Source organism: Grus americana, chromosome 2 (assembly GCF_028858705.1).
Source record: "Grus americana isolate bGruAme1 chromosome 2, bGruAme1.mat, whole genome shotgun sequence".
In the NCBI taxonomy this organism is placed as follows: Eukaryota; Metazoa; Chordata; class Aves; order Gruiformes; family Gruidae; genus Grus; species Grus americana.
The window spans coordinates 144,451,738-144,473,638 of NC_072853.1; the positions used below are offsets into that span (position 1 = coordinate 144,451,738).

Sequence of the window (21,901 nt, forward strand, 5' to 3'; positions counted from 1 at the left end):
GCTTCATTATGTCTTATATAAATGTTTTCCTTCGTTTAGCACAACATACTGTACACTTTACCAGGACGTAAAGCAGCCATGTCTGCTCCACTATAAGCACAATCTATTCAAAGATAACTCAGTTTATATTTAGATTGTTACGAAAAGTGGAGCAATATCTATGACTCATGTCTCCCTAGCTTCAGAAACAGTGTGTTCTTCATCCATAATAAAATCATAGGGCTACATCTCAGAGAATAATTCCTCTACATCACAGAACCACTTGCACCCTTGCTGGTGTTCATACATATCAGTGGAATTTGAACAGATTTCCCCAGAAATGCCTCAAATGGTATTTCAGGGATGGAGAAGTGGTTACAACTTAATAGGTTCTGCAGGTGAAACTCTGCACATACCTGGGCTCTTTGTATTTGTTCATTCCATTCCCCAGCTCCATGTGGATAACCAACCCTCCCATCCCCTCTGTTTCAAGGATTCACTTCAGTTTTTTTAGACTCTCTCCCATTTGTCATTCACTTGTCCTCCATTTTTCCCATCTCCCTGACTAAGGATTTCTGTTCCCTACTATCTTGATGCTGCTGCATTAATCTCATTCAGTATCCACGTACTTATTTTTCTCCTTTAACATCCATTGGACTCCTTTACTCTTTCCTCTCATAAGAAAATGTGTATGCTTGCAATGTCACCTTTCCTCTTTGTCCCAGATCTCCCAGATTTGTCCTGTCCCTTCCCATTCCATGTTAATGTCTCTTTGCATAGCTTCATAGTCCCAGCCTTTCTCTGCCCCAGAATACCCTTTTGTCTGTCATTAATTATCTGTGAATAAATAATTTAGGATGTTCATATCCTTGTAAATGTACTAAGTCTATTGCAAATTAGAAGGCACAAGAGAAAGCTGTCATTATTTTAATTATGGGTGCCATTGAATAATTGTTAGACTGCTGAACTGCTGCAGAGATGCTGCAGGTGCCCTGCAAGTGACTCGTTTTTTTCCCATTCTGGCTTCTTTTTTTTTTTTTTCTTTTTAAGGATTTCCTAGTAGAACACTTAAAATATTTTTGAATGAATGAGATGCACTGTTCAACAGTTATTCTGGTATATGCACAGGTGCAGGTGGACGGGCAAGAAAGAAATGCCATTTAGTTGTATTTATGAGTCACAGGACTGGAAAAAAAGGCAAAGAAAAAAATTGACATGAGTTATGTGGCCATTCCTCAAGTCCAGCAATAAGATACTTCTCAGCATTTCAAGTAATGGAGACATTGACATGGAAAATTCTTTTTCAGTAGAGCACATCCAACAAAACAGTGTAAGCATGTCTATAAAGACTGCACATGACTGCAAACTACAAAATTGACTGTCCAGTTCAAAAAAACCCACACTTACCTTACTTCTTTTTTAATAGTGAGCCCAAAAGATGAAATTTAAGGACCAAATACTTCCATCAGTAGCAGTGGCAGTATTCTCCCAGTCCCACAGGGATTACACATCTTTAACCAAGTCAAGGACATAGCATATTTATCTCAGTAATATACTTTGGTGCTACAAAGATGAAATATACGTAAATAGAAATAAAAAAACCCAAAACAACTGTATCTTCTGTTGCATCATCTTTATTGGAAGTAGCTGTGGTCTTCTTTTTTATAAGTTTATAGAGCTTGGTTCACTGACTGGTTTTATATATTTTCATTTGAAAATCTCTGAAAACTTGTTACGCACACTTAATAAATTAGTCTCACCACACCCATTCAAATGTTACATTCAATCTACAGAGAAGTTCAAACAATGGTGTAAAAGTTGAACTCTGAATTCAATGAGATTTCTTTAAGGAGTCCAAGGTCTCACCAAAAGAAATTATTTTGCCATCAGCAACACAGCACGCTGATGGGATCAAGAAATCCTGGCACTACTGAAAAAATTCAGTGGCAATGATCAGCCATTGCCAGACACTTAACAGTGACTACAGCAGACTACATTCTCCAGGGGTGGATTCAGCATGTTTTCAAAAATCTGCCTTTTTGTTTTGTTGTGTTCTTTTAAATGATTCTTTTAATGCCATTTTAAGAAAATCAACTTAAAAGAAATTAGTCTGAATTTCAAAAATGGTTAACATAACATTTCATGTTATCCAGGGATGGTACTAACTGTGGATATAGCAGAAAAGAAGACATGAGATCATCATCTTACAAATGAAGCCACACAGTCCATAGTCATGTAGAGGTCAGTCAGTTTTGTATGCTTTTTGGTGAGAATTTCGAGAACACATTTTTGCCTACTGATTCATGGAAAACTAAGAACAGGACAAATAAGTGAATCACTGAAACATTCTTACTACTGAAGTAGGATGAAATAATTTAAGTTTTGAATTTTAGGAGCACTTGCAACCACACAGTTCAAACTGGTTTAAGTTAGCTGTCCCTTTACGCCATTCCTCTTCCTGTCCTTGCTGCTGGCATATGTGCATGGCTGTCAGGTGAATCAGACCAGTGTATGGATCTGGCTGAAACATTATTTTCCCTGCATTACTTTTCAACTGGATCCACTTCCCAGGTCTGATTAACTTCACAGCTTTAAGCACTTCCAGAACTGAGAGAACAGAGAAGAGTGGCCAAAGGGAGGAACTGCTTACAGTAAGTGCTGCTGTCAACAGGAATTTACATTAAACTATAGCCAGCACAGCACTGGCTCTAGATTCCTGAGTGCTGATTGTTGGAACCACTTCTTGGGAATAGCATTCTGGGATCTGGCTGCCTCAGGTAAACTTAGCACAAAATTCCTCAAGTCCCTTCAACACTTTCTGAGTATCTCTCCAGGGTTTCAATTCTGCCTCCGACTTAAATACATCAGGGACATACAACTGAAGGAAGTACTCTGGAGCCTTTCTAGAGGCATTGCAAACCCACTTACAGTACAACGATAGATTCTTATCCAAAAATATGCCTGTATTCCTTTCCTCTCCTCAATGCCCTCACCATCCTTGTGTTTTTCCTGGTCTTTGATCAGTATTTTCAGGGATCATAGGTCCCCCGCCAAAGCACTCCACAACTAGCTCAGCTTTTTCTTCCTTCTCACAAAACCTCCTCTGAATGCTAGAATATGCAGTCTGTCAGTTAAAAGATCTGTCAGGAAAAATGTGCTTTCATTACATCCCCCTATGAAAGTATCCATTTTGCTTTTCACATCTTTGTCTTCTCTCCTTTGGAGACTCCAGGCTCTGCACCAGCACAGGCAGAATAGTTCCCCTTGACTGAAGCCATTTCTATTGATCATGGCAACAGCTCTTCTAGAGTCTACTGTGCCTTTTTAGCCTTATACCCTGGATGTATATGATGCAACAGCAGATACAGCATACATTGAAACATTTAATGATGCACAGTTTTATAAAAGCCATCAGTGTTACACAAATAAGTGCCCAAAATTTGCACACACATTGATTTTATGTATTATAGTAGTATATAGGCATATTAATACACTGAATTTTGAAATAGGTACATAAACTTAAATTAAAAGGTACATATGCAGTTATTTTAATTAGTGTTGAACTAAATAATTTCTATGATAAAGGGAGAAACAAAATACTGTCAATAGCATTTTCTTCTGTAGCCCTTTATAGCCCTTACTTGCCCCTCCTCTCTCACTATAGTATCTGAATGCCTTGAAAGCTTGAAAATACTGTTGCAATGTCCTGTAAAGTGTTACTGCTCCAATTCTGCAGATTGGGAAGTGAGTTACTGAGAAGTAGTTTACTAAAGACTTACAAAGCAGGGAGGAGACGTGATATGAGGTCTCAAATTCTGGCTATAAGCATTCAATGGTGGCTTCTAAAGAAATGGCTAGCTGCGATACAGAAAACCTGGGTCCTACTTGAGACACTCAGTAGGGAAAAAGTGCTTGACTGTTTGGATGTCATGTGTGATTTTAGGAATAGCTTTCATAGACGGTATGCAAATTTCAGCTGGCAGAAGTCACTTCTGGGTTTGCCCCTGCACAATGCTGGAGAGAAAAATCTGAAGTGTGCTTAATGTCCTCAGCTGAATGATGAGCATAAAAGGTCAGTTTGGGTAATATGTGATGATCTTGAAATTGGTTTTCATCTGTAATTTATGTTAGGATTTCAACCCATATTAACAGATTGACATTAATGAAGTTATGCTAGTTTGCACTACCTTGTGTAAAAAAGTGCATAGAGCAGGGTATTACAATAGAATGTTTCATAAGGACATGATTTCTCAGCCACTCGAAGTGGGATGAATCTAAATTTATCACTGCTGCACCATGAACAGAAGATAAGTAAAGATATACATGTACATACATGTTCTTTAGTACTTCCTGAAAGGAGTTCTGTGCTTGTGATGTGCCTTGTTCTGATTTTATGCCCTAAATACAATGGTACAGACAACGGTTCCTTCCTGCTGCTTGGATAAAGATGTATTAGAACAGATGTCTCAAAAACTTTTTATGAAGTGTTGAATATAGCTAATATATTTACATCTTCATGGAGTTCTTGGTCTGTTTTCTAGCAGTGGTACCTATAGTGTTTTCTGCAATAACGATCTGTCTGTTAGTCTCCAAATTAGACAATATCTTACAGATTCAGAGAGACAATGTTTTAAAAACTTGGACAAAAATTTCAGAAAGGCCAAACCAACTTTGGCATTAAAGTCCCATTTTCAAAAGTGACTTATTGGCCTAAATCCTACTGCTGTGCTGTAAGATGCACACTCCAAAGGCACAGAACCTTAACTTCCAGTTTCCATTAACTTCATAACCATGTTGACCATACTACTCAATGTTCACTGATCTAACTGATCCATAACAGAGCCCTGTTATGAAAAAGATTTCAGTTGGTAATGGTGGTGGTAAGGTGAAAAGCCTTGAAGCCCATTAGCATTCCCTTGAACTATTTTGTTCTCTAAATGCATACAGATATTAATTTGCCTTGATTTTGTTTTATACATGCCATATGAATAGCTTTGAACTGCTTCTTTCAGCGAGCGTCTTTATTCACCTCTTTTCAGTTTTCAGTCATCAAGGGTCAGGTTCTGCTCTCTGCGCCACATGCTTTGTTACCCCTGAAGCTGTTTATATTCCTCTGTGCCGAAGAGTTGGCTTCTCTGACCAGCTGTAAACAATTAGTCCAACTATTTGACCAGAATTTAATAAAGCTGGAGATTGAATTAAATTCTCCAGACTTTCTAAGTAGCAGGGCTGATTCTGGAGAGCACAATTTAACACAATTTAGAACATATTTTGATAAACCCAAATGTCATTCTTTTCAGTGGATGCATACAGGGGTTGCTTGGAGTACTTACAGTCTCAGCTTTGCCCTGAGTAGTAAGTACGAGTAGCTAGCGGAAAATACAGAAGACAAAGGGATTTCTTTATCATTGCACTTGCCTCACCCTGTTCTATTAATAGAATTATTTTATTATTTTTTATGACTCCTGACAACAAAGTGCAGGTAATATTCTGCATAAGCCTTTGGCAAACATTATTCTTTATCCCTAATATGACTTCTAAAAGATTTTATTTCATTTATAGAAATGTAAATGCTAATACATTGACAACCACACTTTTCCTGTTCTGTTGAAAATTTCTCAGATTCACATTGCAGACTAGCTTCCTGTGGTTTAGAGAGTGTTTGCCTCTGTCATGCATTACTGCTTTGATACACAATGCCACTCATTTCTCTTCAGTCTATATTATACAGGCCACCATGTCCCCAGTTATTTTCACAGTACTACGTTAAGTGCAAATAACAAGGCCAACTTTCAAGTTGCAATAACTGAATGGAGTTATAACCAGGAAAATACAAAATGTAGTATCCCTGTAGCTATTTAATTTGTCTGTTATTTATGCTCAGTGTACCAAGTCCACAAATGTAAAACAGAATCATTAGCTGCAGAATCATTAGCACCATGTATTAGATATTTTTTATGCACACATTGTTTGTTTTAATACAAGAGCCATTACCAATTACAATTCTCATTCAGATGAGCCCAGCAATAGGTGGCACCATGAGTCCATGTCCTAGTCAACTCATGCAGGGAGACTGGCAGAATTGCTCCTGATGCTGGGTGAAAATATTAACTACTGCATAGCATATTTAAAAATAGATACTAACGAATGAATTATTCATTTAAAACATTCAGCCAGACCTGTGCAACATAAGGAAAGTAAGGCTTAATTAGCTCATATGAAAATTTTTGTAAAAGCAAATGCATTCAGAAGCCATTTTACATGAAAATCTCACCAAATCAATGTTAAGATTCAAATGTCTATTTTTAACGTTTTTCTTCCAGTCACACAATTGTGCTGGCCCTAGAGTAAACAGTATAACACATTTACCTGATGCGAGTTATCCCACTGGAATAATTTGTGTGAATAAAGTTTAGCGCATGTCAAGGGCAGCAGGCTTAGGTCAAAAGCATGGAAAATTTCCAGCATCAGAAACAAAAGAACGTGTTCATGGAATAAAAAATAAGAAATGTTTTATCGTTTTAAGTAAACAGAGACACACCTAGTCCTTTAAAAGATGGAGATCTAAGTCTAAAAACTCTTTTTTTAGACTGTGACCAAGCCTCAGGAGAGATTTACCTTGTAAAGTTCCCTGCAATTCTGCTTGCCCAATTGTCTAAGTTCAAGACCTGGTGGGAATACACAGTTTCTGTCTGGCTCATGTGCCAAGGTCCCCATTCTGCAGAGTGAAACATAGGATGCAGGTGATAAGGGGGAGTGGGATGATAAATACGCAAGTTGTTGTCCCATTATAATACTGAGTTTTAACAAAGGAACAAACATGGCTGTGGGAAGCAGAAAGCATTCCCGGGTTCTGTGGTGTAATAATTTATTTACTTTCTGTGGTCATCTGGAGCAATGATCTATGATTGCTTTTGCCTATGAAAGAATTACTATTGAGGCAATGAAGCCCTTGGATTTTAAAAGCCGTGAGTCAGAAAAAAGAAATGATCAAATAGACACTGAATAGATTAAAATGTAAAATGAATGTTTCCACTTTCTGTCTTAGAGAAGGTCTAAATTGTATCAAGTATCCCATACTCCTGAAGTCGAAATGAAAAGTGAAAAAGAAACACCTATGGAAAATATGAAAACAGAGCTCACGAGTGAACATTTCATGGCCTTGAGCATATTTACATACATAGACAGGAAATGTCCATATTGGATCTACAGTCTGGAAGTCATGCTGGTTTGATTGGTTTGTGTGTTAGCTTCCCAACCACATCTGATCTTTTTTATCCTCTTCCTAAAACATGGGAGGAACAGTATGCATTTACCAATCAGAACTACAAGAGGAAGAAAAACTGCTACCATAAATGAAGGTGGTGTATACCAGACAAATTGGTTAACATCAACCCACTTATTCCAAGCAAACACCAGTGCGTGAACAGTGCATAGCAGCAGAGCTAAATATCCCATCTTGCTCTGAAAAGAGAAATAAAATAGTAAGCTGTTTATTTTTTCCAACTTGGCAAAAAAGCATTTGTTAAGCAAATATGGAAATCAGGAAGGGCCTCAACCAACACACTTAAATCAAAGAAAAGAGACCGTTGGCTTGGAACTAAAATTTAAGAACTATAATTCAAGAATCCAACTGTACACCTCTATGCCACCGTAAGAGAAAACAGATGAGGCACATTTTTCAACTACTGCTATGATACTTAGCTAACATATAGAAGAGATCACAGATTACAGGCTATTCTTGAAAAAGAGTCAATTCTCTAGATGTCATTTGTATCCTAAATTACTTTACTTCTGTGATAAATTATTATGAGTTCAAAAGCAGATTTATAAATGGCCTGACTGCTTGCAAATAAAAATTTTAAGGCAAATTAAAATCAGAAACTCTAGTAAGTCCAGTACTATGACAAAAGCAATTGCACAACTATAGGAAACTGAAGTCTTTCATTCCACTTAAGTGATAAATTTGGCTTAGGATGTCTACAAAATTCAGAAGCAAAGGAAATTTTATGCTAGAGTTACTAGTAATTTTGAGTTTCCTGTTGCATAACAATCTTGTTATTGTTAGAAAAATGGAATTTGTCATCAGTGAAGTCTGCCTTTCCAGGTGCTAAATCTACAGAATCTGATTTTCAAGTATAAAGGTTATTTGTTTATAAAACTTATCTACTATATTAGTATTACTCTTCTGGGTTTCTTCACCATGCCAATTTAATACTGAAAGCAATCATGCACTAGACCTGTTCATATAGATTCTCTGTAGAGCTGAAAACTTTTCTTACAAATTATGCATTTCACAGAGTGGGCAGAATCTCAAATCACTAATTGTAGGAAGATATACATTTCAGATCTACTTTTCAAATATAGATCAAATTTTCAAATGCCAGGTACTTAGTAGGTCATTGAATTTTCTGATTTTGGTGTTCAGGGACCTAATTCAACACTTGCTTAACTCTAGCATTATCATATTGATGCCAGCAGAACCACCCCTGATTATTACTGCATATAATACAAGAGAACTAAGAGCAAACCAGATACTTAGGTGAATGAAACCTGCACATCTGTAGCAAACTCAGGACTGGCTGGATTTGATTATGCATGTGTTCTACGATGTCTCCTTTTCAGAATACACCTTTTTGGAGGGGGTTATGAAGCTAATAATGCTGCAGATGGAAAACCTTTGCCTGTATTATTGGGGAGAAGTCTTCTCCTGGACCTTCCAGCCACCTGGTACTGGTCAGGCAGTAAAGAATTGCCAAAACAGCTCCAAGGGAGCAACAAGCAATTCTCCTTGTGTAGTGGAATCCCATGTTGTATGGGAACAGCGTTGGCTGGTTCAATACCACCTAACTCCCAATTCAGCAGGACACCGGGCGTTCCTGAAACATAAGATGCCCAGATGACTGAAATGCCTTCAGCCCAGAGGTCTTTGACCTAAGAATAGGTCCTGAAGGGAAAACTGCTGCTGGTCACCAGGTTAGAGGAGCAAAAAAGTGGTTTGGAGTTGTCTTTCTTCCCACTTCATAACCTGAACCTGACAGCCTTTTCCTCTGACAAAATATAACAAATAAAATTAACATTTCTTGCAAAGCAATTAACAAAGAGTACGGAACAAACTTGTAGATTGGTTTCACTAACCACTCTGTGTTTGATATTTCTAACTCCTAATGGTCTTAGTTGATAACATACAGTCCTATAAATGCGGACTAATGACATGCAATAATGACATTTATGTGTACCTGAATGTAGTGGAACTCTCTCCAGGTCAAAGAGTGACTGACGGATGGGATTGATGTTATTGCCAACAAGGCTAGCAAAGCAAGTCCCAGAATTCCTAGAGAGACATAAATCTCCATTCTCCAAACATCGTGTTCAATCCAGGCATTTTCTTTTTTTTGTTTGACCTGCCAAAAGAACACCTCATTTAAAATGACAGACCGGCACACTTAGCCATTTGTTTGAAATACAGCTATTTTCACCATAATATTCAGGAAACAAGCCAAGAAACACAGTATTTTTGTTTGTTTGAATGTCTCTGAATGTAACTGCTGTTTAGTTCTGATAACAAAGTCTCCGCTAGTATGTGCGGAACAAAGGTGGGCTTTAAGTGAGAAGAATTTAGACTTCATCAGCATCTTGGCCCAGGAGAGACTGGTTCTGAGGCCTGTTACCATGCCTTCACAGCAGGAGAAATCTTATTCTTTGCCAAGAAAATTCCACCTATGGCTAAATACCATATCTGGGAGATTATAACAACAGGAAATATATTAACAGCACTATTTTAGGGAGCTAATTCAGCAGATATTCTTAATGATGGTATCCTGCCAGGAGAGTTGTTTAGCTCTATTTTTTTAAAAACAAGTTGGTACATTCAACTGCACTGAATATGATCGTTGGTATGGATGAAAAGGTTGTGATTTTAATAAACTGATGTCAAAGCTTCTCCTATTTATGAGTAACTGCAACAGCCCTTTGATGCTGCCAGTGATCACCATGGCATCATATGCCCCAAACATGATCATTTCTTCATAGAATCATATAGAATCATAGACTGGTTTGGGTTGGAAGAGACCTTAAAGATCATCTAGTTCCAACCCACCTGCCGCAGGCAGGGACACCCTCCACTAGACCACGTTGCCCAAAGCTTCATCCAACCTCGTCTTGAATGCTTCCAGGGATGGGGCATCCACAACCTCTCTGGGCAACCTGTTCCAGTACCTCACCACCCTCACAGTAAAGAATTTCTTTCTAGCATCTAACCTAAATCGACCCTCCTTCAGCTTAAACCCACTACCCCTTGTCCTGTCACTACACTCACTGATAAACAGTCCCTCACCAGCTTTCCTGTAGACCCCTTCAGGTACTGGTAAGCCGCAATTAGATCCCCCCGGAGCCTTCTCTTCTCCAGGCTGAACAATCCCAACTCTCTCAGCCTGTTCTCACAAGAGAGGTGCTCCAGCCCTCTGATCAGCTTTGTGGCCCTCCTCTGGACTCTCTCCAACAGCTCAATGTCTTTCTTGTACTGGGGCCCCCAGAGCTGACAGCCTCATCTTGAGGACTGGAATCTCAAGGAAATTTCTGGTAATCCATTCAAGTTAGATTACCAGTAAGGCTAATGTCAGAGTTTTCAACAGGTAGTTAGACTGTTTACAGAATTCTTAAGAAGCTGCTAACATCATACTATGCTTTTCATAAAACTCTAGATTAGACTTTGAGGGTAATAAAAAAGGACATCTGCAGTCTATACCTTATACTGCAATACTCATGGCACTCAAGGCAATAGGCAAGTATTAAGAACTGTCCAGTCACAGAGGATCTTAGAGAGCTTTGCCAGCCAATTATTGCCCATGACTCAGAAGCATGACTGAAATTCTATCTTTCAGCAAGTTAGTGTGCATCAGCCCAATTGTGGAGCCATCACTGCTCAAAAATTTAGTTTCTGGCAAATACATGTTGTTGTGATTTAGCTCAGCCCTCCTTCATTGCTGGCTAATTCATTTTACAAAGAAGATGTCTAAAAATAGTGTGTGCTCAGTTTTTGTAGATAGTTAGATTCCACTGGTGCAGACAAGATTAATCCACACTAAACAGTGTGCCAAAGACTTAAATGTTCCTGTGAGGCAGGTACAATTATGTGCATTTTACAGAGAGATAAAAAATCTCAAATGAAGCAAATTGCTTATTTAATACACACTGGCACAGCTGTGATGACTTTTAACTCTCTATTACATGCTTTAACAACTAGGTCCTGCTTCATCCCTCAACAGTGCTCTGTGGGGATCTGCTTCAAAATCCAACTAAGACAATGAAAATGGCTTCCCCCCCATCCAGATTTGCTTGAATGACAAAAAGAAGGATTTTCTGAATACAGAAGGGTTGGCATTTGTGCGCCCATCGTACCTGCTGGAATGCCCAGTTCAGCAGCTTGTATCTGTATGATCTTCTCATTGGATAGCATAGGCTATAGCAGGCGTGCATTGCAGCGAAGAAGAAACTGAGAAGTCCAAATTGCTTTCTTGATAACATCCATCTGTCCAGCCACTGGGGAAACCGTTTATACTTGGTGCCAAAGTACAGCTGGAAACCAGCAGCTAATATTCCTGGTAAATATACTAGTGCTAAAAGGGTAATTGAAACCACTGGTAAAACTTTGTTTATGACAAGGATTGGAATTTTATAGAAAACATTTTCCTTTCTGGTTATAAAAGGATATATGACATCTCTCAGAGAAGTGTAAATAAATGTTAATAATGAGATCACAGATGCTATCTTCACTGGCAAGTGCCACTTGGGGAACAGATCCTGCTTGCAGTGTTGTTCTGAAGAGTGTTCAAACTCACCAAAATGGTGTGCTTGATGTAAATTAAAAAGTGCAGCTGCTTCTGGTGGATTGGTGACTTGCGTATCCACATTCTGGAAATGACAGAAAGGAAATACCAAGTGAGTTCAAGAGAAGATTAAAAACTTCAGTAATGATAGTATTTGCCATCATGGCTTTTACTCCGTACTGCTCTGAAACCATATACAAAACATACACACTATTAAAGACAAGATAGCTTGAAAACATAACGTTTCAAACAGCATAGTCAGTAGTTGAGCAAGGCACTTTTAGCATAGGTTTCTCATTCTTCATTAACATTATGATTTCAAAATAGATTTTAATTCCAGGAAGCTAACTACATTGCACGGGAAGACGGATTACATTATGTGAAGCATCACTACGGCTTCTTATGATATGAGCTACAGATTTCAAATGTCAAATTTCAGCTACAGACTTGATGATGCAGCCCAAATAATATTCACAATGACAGAATCCAGAGTCAAGACAAAAAAATATTCCATTCAGTCACTGCTATTTTAATGACATTTAATTGGGGGAATAAGGATGTAAGTAGAAATGTTTGGGATCCGGCATATTAGACCAGCTGCACATATGCCAACTCCAGCATCAAGTCCCGTGGTTGTCTTCCTCTCCTTCATAATTGTAATAGTGTCCTCTTAACTTTTATGAAATGTTGTGAAATTGAGTCACTTCAGTTTAAAAAAATGAATTTTCTGGTGCCAAGTAGGCATGACTTGATTCTAGTCTCACAGATGATCTTGGCAGAATTATGACAGACTTTAGAAAAAGCTAAGCTAGTACAAAAATTTAGTGTAATATTATAAACCATTTTACACTGAGATAATATATTTAAAGATTGTCCCATAGAAAGAATTTAAAGATTGTTCATGGAAGAAGCACATGATCAGTATACATACAAAATGAAAATACGTGTACCAACAGCAGGACGTTGCATTCGATGTAGCAGACAGCTGACCAGGGTGGAGAACTGAGAACTGATAACATTAGGTAATAAACACGTAAGTCCTTTAATATTCCAGTGGAATATAACGTACAACTGAACTATGCTGCAATGGCTCAGCTTTAGAATGGCTGATGTGGCAGATGTCCAGACCTCCAGAAAGCAAAACAGCACTGTCCCTTTTGAGGAAGGCAAATATTTCTAGTTTGAAAGTTGTAAGTTAGCATTCTGCTAGGATACAGGAGATCTTCCTATCTCAGCAATATCATCTGGCTTTATTCTTAAGAATCAAACATTACCTTGAAGCTGATTAAGGGCTCAATTCAAACAAGGTACTACTTGTAAATAATGCAAAGGCAAGTAGGTGCAAGTCTTGTGTTCATCTTCAATGAAACAGGTGGGGTTTTTTAATAGAAAGATAAAGAATGTACATTGGTATCTTGCTGTAAAATCCCAACTGGAGACAAGGTAGCCTGTTTAGCACCACATGTCTGACTTGCCTGTAGTGCGTCACAGTAAAATTAAAGGGCATGGTCTTCATTAGGATTTTTAGCTGAATAGCTACTACATGTTTATCTGATGATAAAAGCATATCTTTGTAACAGTGAAGGTGCAGCCTAAGTAACTTTTATTCTCTAGTCTGAAGAAAAGTTGAGTGTAGTCTATGCATTGCAGAATTAGAAGCTGGTATAAATTATACAAAGTGAGGTTCACATCTGAACCAAGTTTTACCTAGAGATACTCGTTTCTTGAAGATATAGTTTGCAAAGCCTAATTCAGTATTTCACAGCCTGTGAGACAGTTCACATTAGAATAGAAAGTTGTAGCTTGAACTACTTCTGTGCATCAGCAGTTGCAGAGGCAAATGCTCTTCAAGTGGATTTTTTTTTTCTGGATTTTTTTTGTGTGGTGTGGAAAACTTACTGAGTATGATGCAATTATGAAGACTCCTCCAAAGATAAATTTTATATTCCTGTATAAAAATCCCAAATTCTTTCTACAGAGCTTTGCTCATCTGGTAAAATGCAACTAGTAACCAACCTCATGTATTTTTTAGCTCACCCAAACTTTATGTATTTTTTGTCATGGATTGTGATTAAATTGAACGAGATGCTCTTTACCTTTTTATCTCTTCATGTCAATATTGTGACAAGACTTTAGAATATTGATGATATGCCAGTGTGATGGGAACACTGTTTCGGGACAAAATTGAATGAAAGGTTGCAATATTCTGTGTGACATATGAGCTGCTTTTCAACAGAAACTTTACCAAGTTGCTAAGGTTTCCTGTATTTCTTCTCGGCATGATGCTCTGACCTGCATTCTGATCAATGACGTGATTATCACCTTCCCTCTTCTCCATTGCGGAAACTCCCTGCAAAACAAACACAGGATGTAAAACAGGTTTTGAAATGCCCTACTGGAACTTTGAGGCCTATTTTCCCTCAAAATGTTTTCTTCCCTCTCCTCCACCCATTTGCTGGAGAAGGTATGATAATCTAGGGAAAGGAAAGTCTCTCCTCTGAGAACAGAAAAGCTCAGCTTGTTTTTTAAGTAAAGCAGAGACTAAGAGAGGATATGAATCAACAGAATAAAATCACTAAGGAAAACCAGTATTTAAGCTAAATGCCCATGTCACCAGTGGAATGAATGCATTCATTCAGGCTGAATGTTTTTAAATTACAACAAATAAGCTTGAGACAGCTTACAGAAATAACATGTAAAATATTATGAAGATGGATTTTGGTAAGTTCATGAGACTTGCTGACGCAAGAAACCCATGCAAATATGTTGTTCCTAATATTTTTTAGGTTTTAGGATTTAGGTTTTAGGATTGGTTTACCTTACAGCCACCCTATGGCTTTAGAGGCATGTTCTCTTTTCAAGATTGTCAGGAAACTCCAGCTGGAGCTTCACTCACGTATTCCAAGGTATACTGGCAATACTCATCACCTACCAGTACCAGCAGAAATGGTTCTAAGCTACTAAGGACTACAAGAAATCAGAAGCCGGGGGGAAAAAAAAAAAAAAAAAGGAAGAGAATGGATAAACTGAAAGAGATGTTTCTGTAAATCCTAGGATAGCAGGAAAGACAGCATCCTGAAGGCTGTAAAATAACTACCAGGACTGCAAGGACCCTGCAACAGGGACTTCCCGTGTGTACATCAGCCACACTGTCGCACACTGCAGGAGGAGAGGCACTAGCACCGCACCACTGGAAGCTCAGGGTGCCATACCACAGTGTGACTTTCTCTGGCTGCCTTTAAGACAGTGACTAGGTAGCTCTTCCATGTACCTTCCTACTGAACAGCTGAATTACTAGATATGAAACTGTTTTGCTAACTACTGATTCTCTTATATCCATAAACCTTTTGGGAAATTGTATGGACGAATCAGACTTTAACAGCTGTCCTTTTTTTACTGTGTGTGGCTCTGTCAGTGGATGAGTCCTACAGTCTTGTGCTGTCTGCTATGAGGGTTTGCTTTCTGCCAGGCCACCAGACTCCTGAAGCCGAAGTATTCTTTTTCTGAGTATTTCTCTCTGGATTTTTCCCTCCTGCTAGCAAGCTCTCTCTTTGGGCATAACCTTTCAGCCAAGTGTTGCAGAGTAGGGTCAACAAGAGCTTCTGTCTGAAGGTCAGGCTGTTAACCCTTTCCTACACCAGCTAATGGGTGGTTTGTATATCCTGTACACAAGAAAGCATGGGCTGATGAAGGCACATTTCTATTTTTTCCCCCTATTCCTAGGGCTAGTCGCAGTGATTTTATGGCAGATTTCGGGGTATCAGATGTCTTCATATCTGGACAGCTCTTGCAGTCCCATGATTAGTTAAGAATTTCTACTTCTATATGTTTTAATATGCTGTATTTCTAGCTGTTACAATGGCAAAGAGTAGTTTACAAACAGAACTCAGTATAGTGTACTTACTGGAAAAAAACAGTAACAAATACAGTGAGCTCCAGATCTATTTTTAAAAGAACTCAGAATATGGAGGGCAGTCACACTGGTTTTGAGGCCTACCCTCTGATTTTTAAAGTCTGATGTAGAAAAAAGGAGGACATAAACTTATAGACTGACTTTTTACTCTTAGGTAATGAGACTGACTTCTTGAAATTATTAAAGCAGCTTGTGGCTCAGATCTTTGCTGCTTTTTAATTTTTTTTTTCTGTACTGATCTCCATTGAGCTTTCAACTGTTAATATCACCAGTCTACAAGAGCTTACACAGTGATCCCAGCCACTTCATAACTCTCCTCTTCTGACTACCACACTACCCTGGAGGTCCAAAAGCATGTTTTAGATTGGGAAGCTCTGTGTGGAAGAGCTTGACTCACCTGAGTCTTGCGCTGCTGTCACTCTTCATTTAGAAAATTTAGAAATGAGGACTCCAGTAATAGCTTCTAGCTAAACATTTGTATGGATGAGGATGTAGTAAATGATATCATGATGTGAAAAAACCACCCTAATCATGAGCTAGAATGCCAGCTGCTGATCCTAAAAGCTAACTTATTGGTTCTTTTGGGAAACAATGTTTAATAAAATGTTAAATACAGTGTTAATGGTTTATGCAGCAGAAGACAAAATGGAAAGAAGAAAGTGTGTGTGAATGAATGCATGTGTTTATCCATGGAAACATGGGTTACCACCATGCGGCTGCATGCAAGGAAACATAGGTGCCAAGCCATAATAGCCTACTTGGCTGCTGATACCAGAGTTAACACAAAATTATTTCTTGGGTACACCCAACAACAAAGCACAGTAACATTCTTGGAAAACCTTAAATACAAGACAGTTAGAATTCCACTATTCAGTGCCTTATGAATTGCCAGAAAGGAGTCATCTACAGCATGCGTCTTTTCGGAGCAGATCTGAAGAAAAAAATGTAGGAGTCCCGTCAGAGACAGACAGTAATCAGTTATAGCCCTATGCAAGTCACAACTGGTATGAAATAAAACAGTTGTAGTAATGTCCATCCTCAGTGCACACCCCTTCTTCTCTGGGAGGCAGCTGTGAATGAGGGTGGAGGATGTTCAGCTGCAGAAAGCCAAGTTTCCAACGCCGTGGGTACGCTACTGCATTTCGGACTGAGAAAACAGGCTCATTATAACGCTGAACCAACAGGGATCTACGCTGTGCAGACACTACCCCGAGAAAACATCATCCAAAGTCAATGAGAGTTTTTCCCGAGTAAGGGGTTTCAGGGCTGACTCCATGAAAACAGATCAATGGGTAAAATAAACAGGCTATGACAATAACGATGAGGTGATGGAGGAGGCACGGGACAGTGACTACATCTCTCTCCTTTGGCACCATCGGAAAATGACGGCGTGGAAGTGTGAGGGATAACCGTCTTACTTTGAAAGCGCCTGCTGCATCGCGCAGGGCGGTGTAAGCACTCGGGGTACAGTAACTTTCCCTGCTCTTCAGAAATTCTGCTGAGCTCTGTGGAAAACCTAACAAAAACCCGGGGACTGGAACAAGAGAGCGTCGCTCGGCGTCTCTGCTCGGTCAGCGTGCGCCCGGGCCGGACCCCGCCGGCCACAGGGCAGGGCCGGGTGGGCTGCCAGCCCGACGCCCGGCCGCTTCGCGCCGCTGCCCTGGGGAGGCCGGGCCCCGCAGGGAGCCCGAGCCCGCACCCCCCCGGGGTACCCGACCCGACCCGGCCCAGCCCGGCAGCGGCCGCGGAGTGGGCGGGGCCCCGCGCCGGAACCCGGCCGCAGCCCGGCCACGCGGGCGCGCGTGGACGCTTCCCCGGCGGCTTCGGCACCGGCCGCCGCCCCGGGGCTCACCCACCTCAGCCCGCCGCCAGCGCAGCCTCTTCTGCCCGCCGCAGGCCGGAGGCAGCGGCGGGCCCCAGCTCGGCTCTGTCAGCCAAGGGGCAGCCCTCGCCGGCGCCGCCGATGTGGGTGCCGGTGCGCGGCCGCGGCTCTGCTCTGTAGGGGAAGGCGAGTTCGGGTCAGCCGCGGAGCGCCTCCCGGGCTCTGAGGAGGGGAGCGGCGGGGGGGAACCCGGCCGCAGCCTCCACCTCCCCTCCCGGCCCCGCCTTCCGTGCCCGTCCCGCTCCCCTCCGCGCCGGCGGGGTGCAAGCCGGAGTCCCGTCCCCCGTCCCGAGCCGCGGCGGGCACCGGGAGCGGCGGAGCGGCGTGGCCTCGGGGTCTCCCCTGCGGCGCCGCCCGGGGCCGCGGTGCCCGGCCCGGCCGCCCCAAGAAGCGCCCGGCCGTGGGTCTGCTGGGGCTTCGGCTGGACAAAGGGCGCATTCACCTGCGCCCTCCCCGCCCCGCAGGAGGGAGGAGGAGGAAGAGGCGCCGAGGTGCGCGGTCTCCCCGGGCGCCCCTCGCCTCCGCGAACCTGCTCCTGCCAGCAGCTCCGCAGCGTGCTTTTGCCAGAGGGTGCTGCAGCACTTCGGGGGACCGGGGGAGTTGCCCCCGTACCCACCAGCTGCACCCCTTCGAGTCCTTACCCGGGAAACCTTCTCCTCGCCTTTCAGTCTGTTCTCCCTTCCCTACCGCTTCTTCCAAACTGGTCACTCCCAGCCTGACAAAATGCTGTATTAAACCCTGCTTCTAATAGGAGCAGTCCTCACTTCAAAAGTTACAATTTTTTTTCCCAAGTACCAATGATCTCGTGCTTTTTTTTCTGTGCTGGCAATTCTGTAAAGGCAGTTGTCTCCTGAAAGTTTAGTCACACAGTACTGTGAACCATCATTATCTTCTGAAAGCTCTGGTTTAGTGGATATTTCAACATTTAGTGGCTTACTGACATTGCAGAAAATATGGCCAATCTGTCTCAGAAATGTTTTCATTTCTTCATGCAAAGCTCATTGCGTCTTCCTCAGGATGTCTTCACAGAAATGATGCCAAGTTCCATCTCCTTTTTTCTATTGTCTTGGGAATGTATTTTTTCTCCTTTTCGGTAGATGTTAAGTGGACCTAGACTCCAGCTGAATGCTGCATCTGGCAGAAAAGAGATTGCCTTAAAAGGGATAAAAGAATAATTGATTCTCCTGTGATAAAACTTTAACTTCCAATTTTTCTTTATAGGTGCTTTCATTAGAGTATTCGTCTGTGCTTTGCATGAAGGCTATTTTCCACGTGCTTTCCATTAGTTACTTTTGTGCAAGGGATGCTAACTTTCGTCTGCTCTCACTTCGTGAGGGTGCCGTTTGATTTGCTTTTCTACCCTTTTTTGGCACCGTCGGTTTGGGTTTCTCCCCTTCGTTCCCGATACTAAGGGTGACGCCTGGCGGTGGGAGCGCCGGGGAGGAGGCTGCCTGCGGCAAGGTGTCCCGGGCTTTCAATGAGAATTTGTAGTCCAAAGGGCCAGAACATTGCCTTTCCCCAAGTGAACTCCGTGGTAAAGCTCTCCTCAGGGGTTGCTGGTGGAAGCTAGTGTTATGGGAACTACATTTATAGACCAAAAGATAACTCAAGATGCTGAGAGATTTCAGTATCTGGATATCTGATCTTAAGGATCCTTAGGATATCCTTAGCCTTTTCACAAAACACACAAGAGCTAAGCTCCTGCATAAAAGCGTTCTCAGAAGATGAGGCGAAAAGCCAGCCAAAGTGAACCCAGCTATTAAATAAGTACCTAGTAAGCTGCTCTGCCCAGATGCTCCTGGGTATCTCTGGCCAAGCAATCCTCTCTCTAGTCTCTACATCCTGAGTACTATTAGGTGCCTCTCTGTGAATAAAAATGGAAAGCTCATTTGATGTGGGTGCTGACAAAGTGGAAGTAGATTCAAATGCCAGGGAAAACTTTCCTTTCATGGCTACCCTAAGGCATGACTTCCACATCATTCAAAGTACCACTCATATTAGAGTGGTTACTGGAAAGCAAACCGCATGGAAGTCCTCCTGCAGACTGTTACATCTAGATGGTACCGCTGCGTGCTGACAGCTTTGAACTGATATTTATGCAAAGTGCTATGCAAGAAGTGTGAGACTTAAGGTAGGAAACATGACAGGAATCAGGAGTTGAGTCAAAATGAGATAATTTCTCTAGGCACATGCAGAACAGGGATGATCTCACTGAAAAAAATTTAAAGCTGTGCAGATTTGGCTAGCTCCAAACGTTTAGAAGAGTGTCAGTATTCTTTAACTATTGCATGAGTTGGGTGGGAAAGAGTAATATTTCTGTGGTTGCTGAAGTGTGACAGGGTATTTTCCAGAGATGAAAAACACTCTGGTGACTCTGTCTCAGCCCGTCTGTGTTTTAGTGCTTCTTCATTCTGGACAGAGTTTGTGGGTGATGTTGACAAAGGACGTGAGGGAATGGTAGTTTGCATTTTCTGGTGGAAAATAAAAATTATCGCATCATTGACCAGATTGCCTGACAGTGCTTTAATCTTGAGAACATTTTCCCCACAGTTTATACAGGGACAAGTCTTTGGTCAGGGCAATTAATCTGCTTCTGCAACTGCTCTTTAGGAGCTCTGAGAACAACTTGCCAAATGGTTGGAAAAGTGGTGCAGTGTTCCAGTAAGACACAGGCCTACATATAATCATACTAACACCTAGTCTCGCTCTGAAATTGTTGAGTAAGCTAAGTGTAACTATTACTGTCAGCAAGATGACTCTAGCATGCCTTTGGGTGACTCAGAAATGATGCTGCACAGGGGGAAGGGCTGGGAAAGGGTAGAAACCATTCCCTGTAATTTAAACAAGTGCAAATGGGCTTGGATCAGCTGTTGAAACAATGGCTGGATTTCCAGGATGGCTCTGGAGGAGGTTCAGCAGAGGGTTACCAAGGTGGGGAAGGGCTTACAGCACATGATCCCTGAGGAGAGGTGTGGAGGAGCTGGGCTTGTTTAGTCTGGTGAAAAGCAAACTGAGGGGTGATGTAGTAGGAACCCTCAAACACCAGAAGGGGAGGTACGAAGGTGATGAAGCCCAACTCTTGTCGGCAGTGCCAGAGGGTGTAAGAACAGTCAGGGATCACAAATTGCAGCTTGAAGGTTCATTCTGGATATTAGGAAAAAAATCTTCACTGTGAGAATAGTGAAAGTCCAGAGGGATTGTGGAATCATGAAAATTTTCAAAATTTTGCTATACAGAGTTATGGCTGACTTCACAGAATTGCTGAATTGTTGAGGTTGGAGGGGAACTCTGGAGACTGCCTAGTCCACCCCCTCTACTCCCCTGGTCCAAAGCAGTATTAACAGAGCAGGATGGTCAGGGCATTGTCCTGTTGGGTTTTGAATATCTCCAAGGACTAAGACTCAACAACCCGTCTGGGCAACTTATTCCAGTATTTGATCACTGTCACAGTAAACATTTCTTTTTCTTTTTTCTTATGTTGTTTAAATGAAATTTCTTATTTTTAAATGGAATTTCCTGTATTTCAGCTTGTGCCCATTGCTTCTTGTCCTTTCTTTGGGTTCCACTGAGAAGAGTCTGGCTCCATCTTCTTTACTCCCCTCCGCGCTCAGGTATTTATATGTATTGTTAAGAGCCTCCCTGAGCCTTCTCATCTCCAGGCTGAATAGTCCCACCTCTCTCAGCCTGTCCTTGGCGGAGAAATGCTCCAGTCCCTTAATCATCCTTGTGGTGACCTGCACTGAAGTAACTTCAGTACATCCGTGTCTTGCTTGTGCTGGGAAGCCCAGCACTAAACACAGCACTGCAGATGGGTCTCAAAGGGGCTGAGAAAAGGGGAAGGCTCACCTGCCTCGACCAGCTGGCAATGTTCTTCCTAATACAGCCTAGGGCTTGATCTGATATTGGTAGGGTTCTTGCTTTGGGTGGGAAAGTGGACACAAAATTTAACTGCATTAACTTTTTTGGCCATGAAGATGTGTGAGATGCCAACGAGAAGACTCTTGCTCAAAATTCCAAAACCCAGCAGTCTGTGAAAAGGAATACTAAAAACTGCACACTACAAAGAACCTTGCACAAACTTGGAAAATTATGCAATAATTTGAAAATTATGCAATAATTTGAAAATTAATTTTGAAATACAATCAAATCTGACCTGATTTTGAAACTGCAGTGTAAGAAACTGCAGTGTCGGCTCTTAAATAGGACGGAGCTGAGTTGGGAATGGAAGCAATCAGTGCCCTCCGTTCATATTGTGAATGGGAGTTGCAGATGCACCTGGCAGGGAACGCTTGTTCCTTG

General features: G+C 41.4%; 1 protein-coding gene across 2 annotated transcripts; it reads right to left on the bottom strand.

Moving 5' to 3' along the window:
• Positions 1 to 2,458: 2,458 nt before the first annotated feature.
• STEAP1 (STEAP family member 1) lies at positions 2,459 to 18,275 on the bottom strand. Of its 2 annotated transcripts, none has more exons than XM_054818282.1 (5): positions 18,244 to 18,275; positions 14,053 to 14,157; positions 11,380 to 11,892; positions 9,219 to 9,383; positions 2,459 to 7,443 (listed from the first exon to the last, which is right to left on the bottom strand). In XM_054818282.1, the coding sequence occupies exons 2-5, from the start codon at positions 14,143 to 14,145 to the stop codon at positions 7,186 to 7,188; spliced, it is 1,029 nt and encodes a 342-aa protein (XP_054674257.1). In that variant the 5' UTR covers positions 14,146 to 14,157; positions 18,244 to 18,275; the 3' UTR covers positions 2,459 to 7,185. The 2 variants fall into 2 exon arrangements, with proteins under 2 accessions (XP_054674257.1, XP_054674256.1); XM_054818281.1 differs by lacking the exon at positions 18,244 to 18,275 and adding an exon at positions 17,577 to 17,690.
• Positions 18,276 to 21,901: the final 3,626 nt, after the last annotated feature.

Excerpts from the sequence above, each read along its gene's own strand:
- STEAP1 (XM_054818282.1), bottom strand. The coding sequence starts at position 14,145 with ATGGAGAAGAGGGAAGGTGATAATCACGTCATTGATCAGAATGCAGGT. Across the intron at positions 9,384-11,379 it reads TGAACTGGGCATTCCAGCAG|GTCAAACAAAAAAAAGAAAA; the intron begins GTACGATGGGCG and ends TTCTTTTGGCAG. Across the intron at positions 7,444-9,218 it reads GAGAGTTCCACTACATTCAG|AGCAAGATGGGATATTTAGC; the intron begins GTACACATAAAT and ends TTCTCTTTTCAG.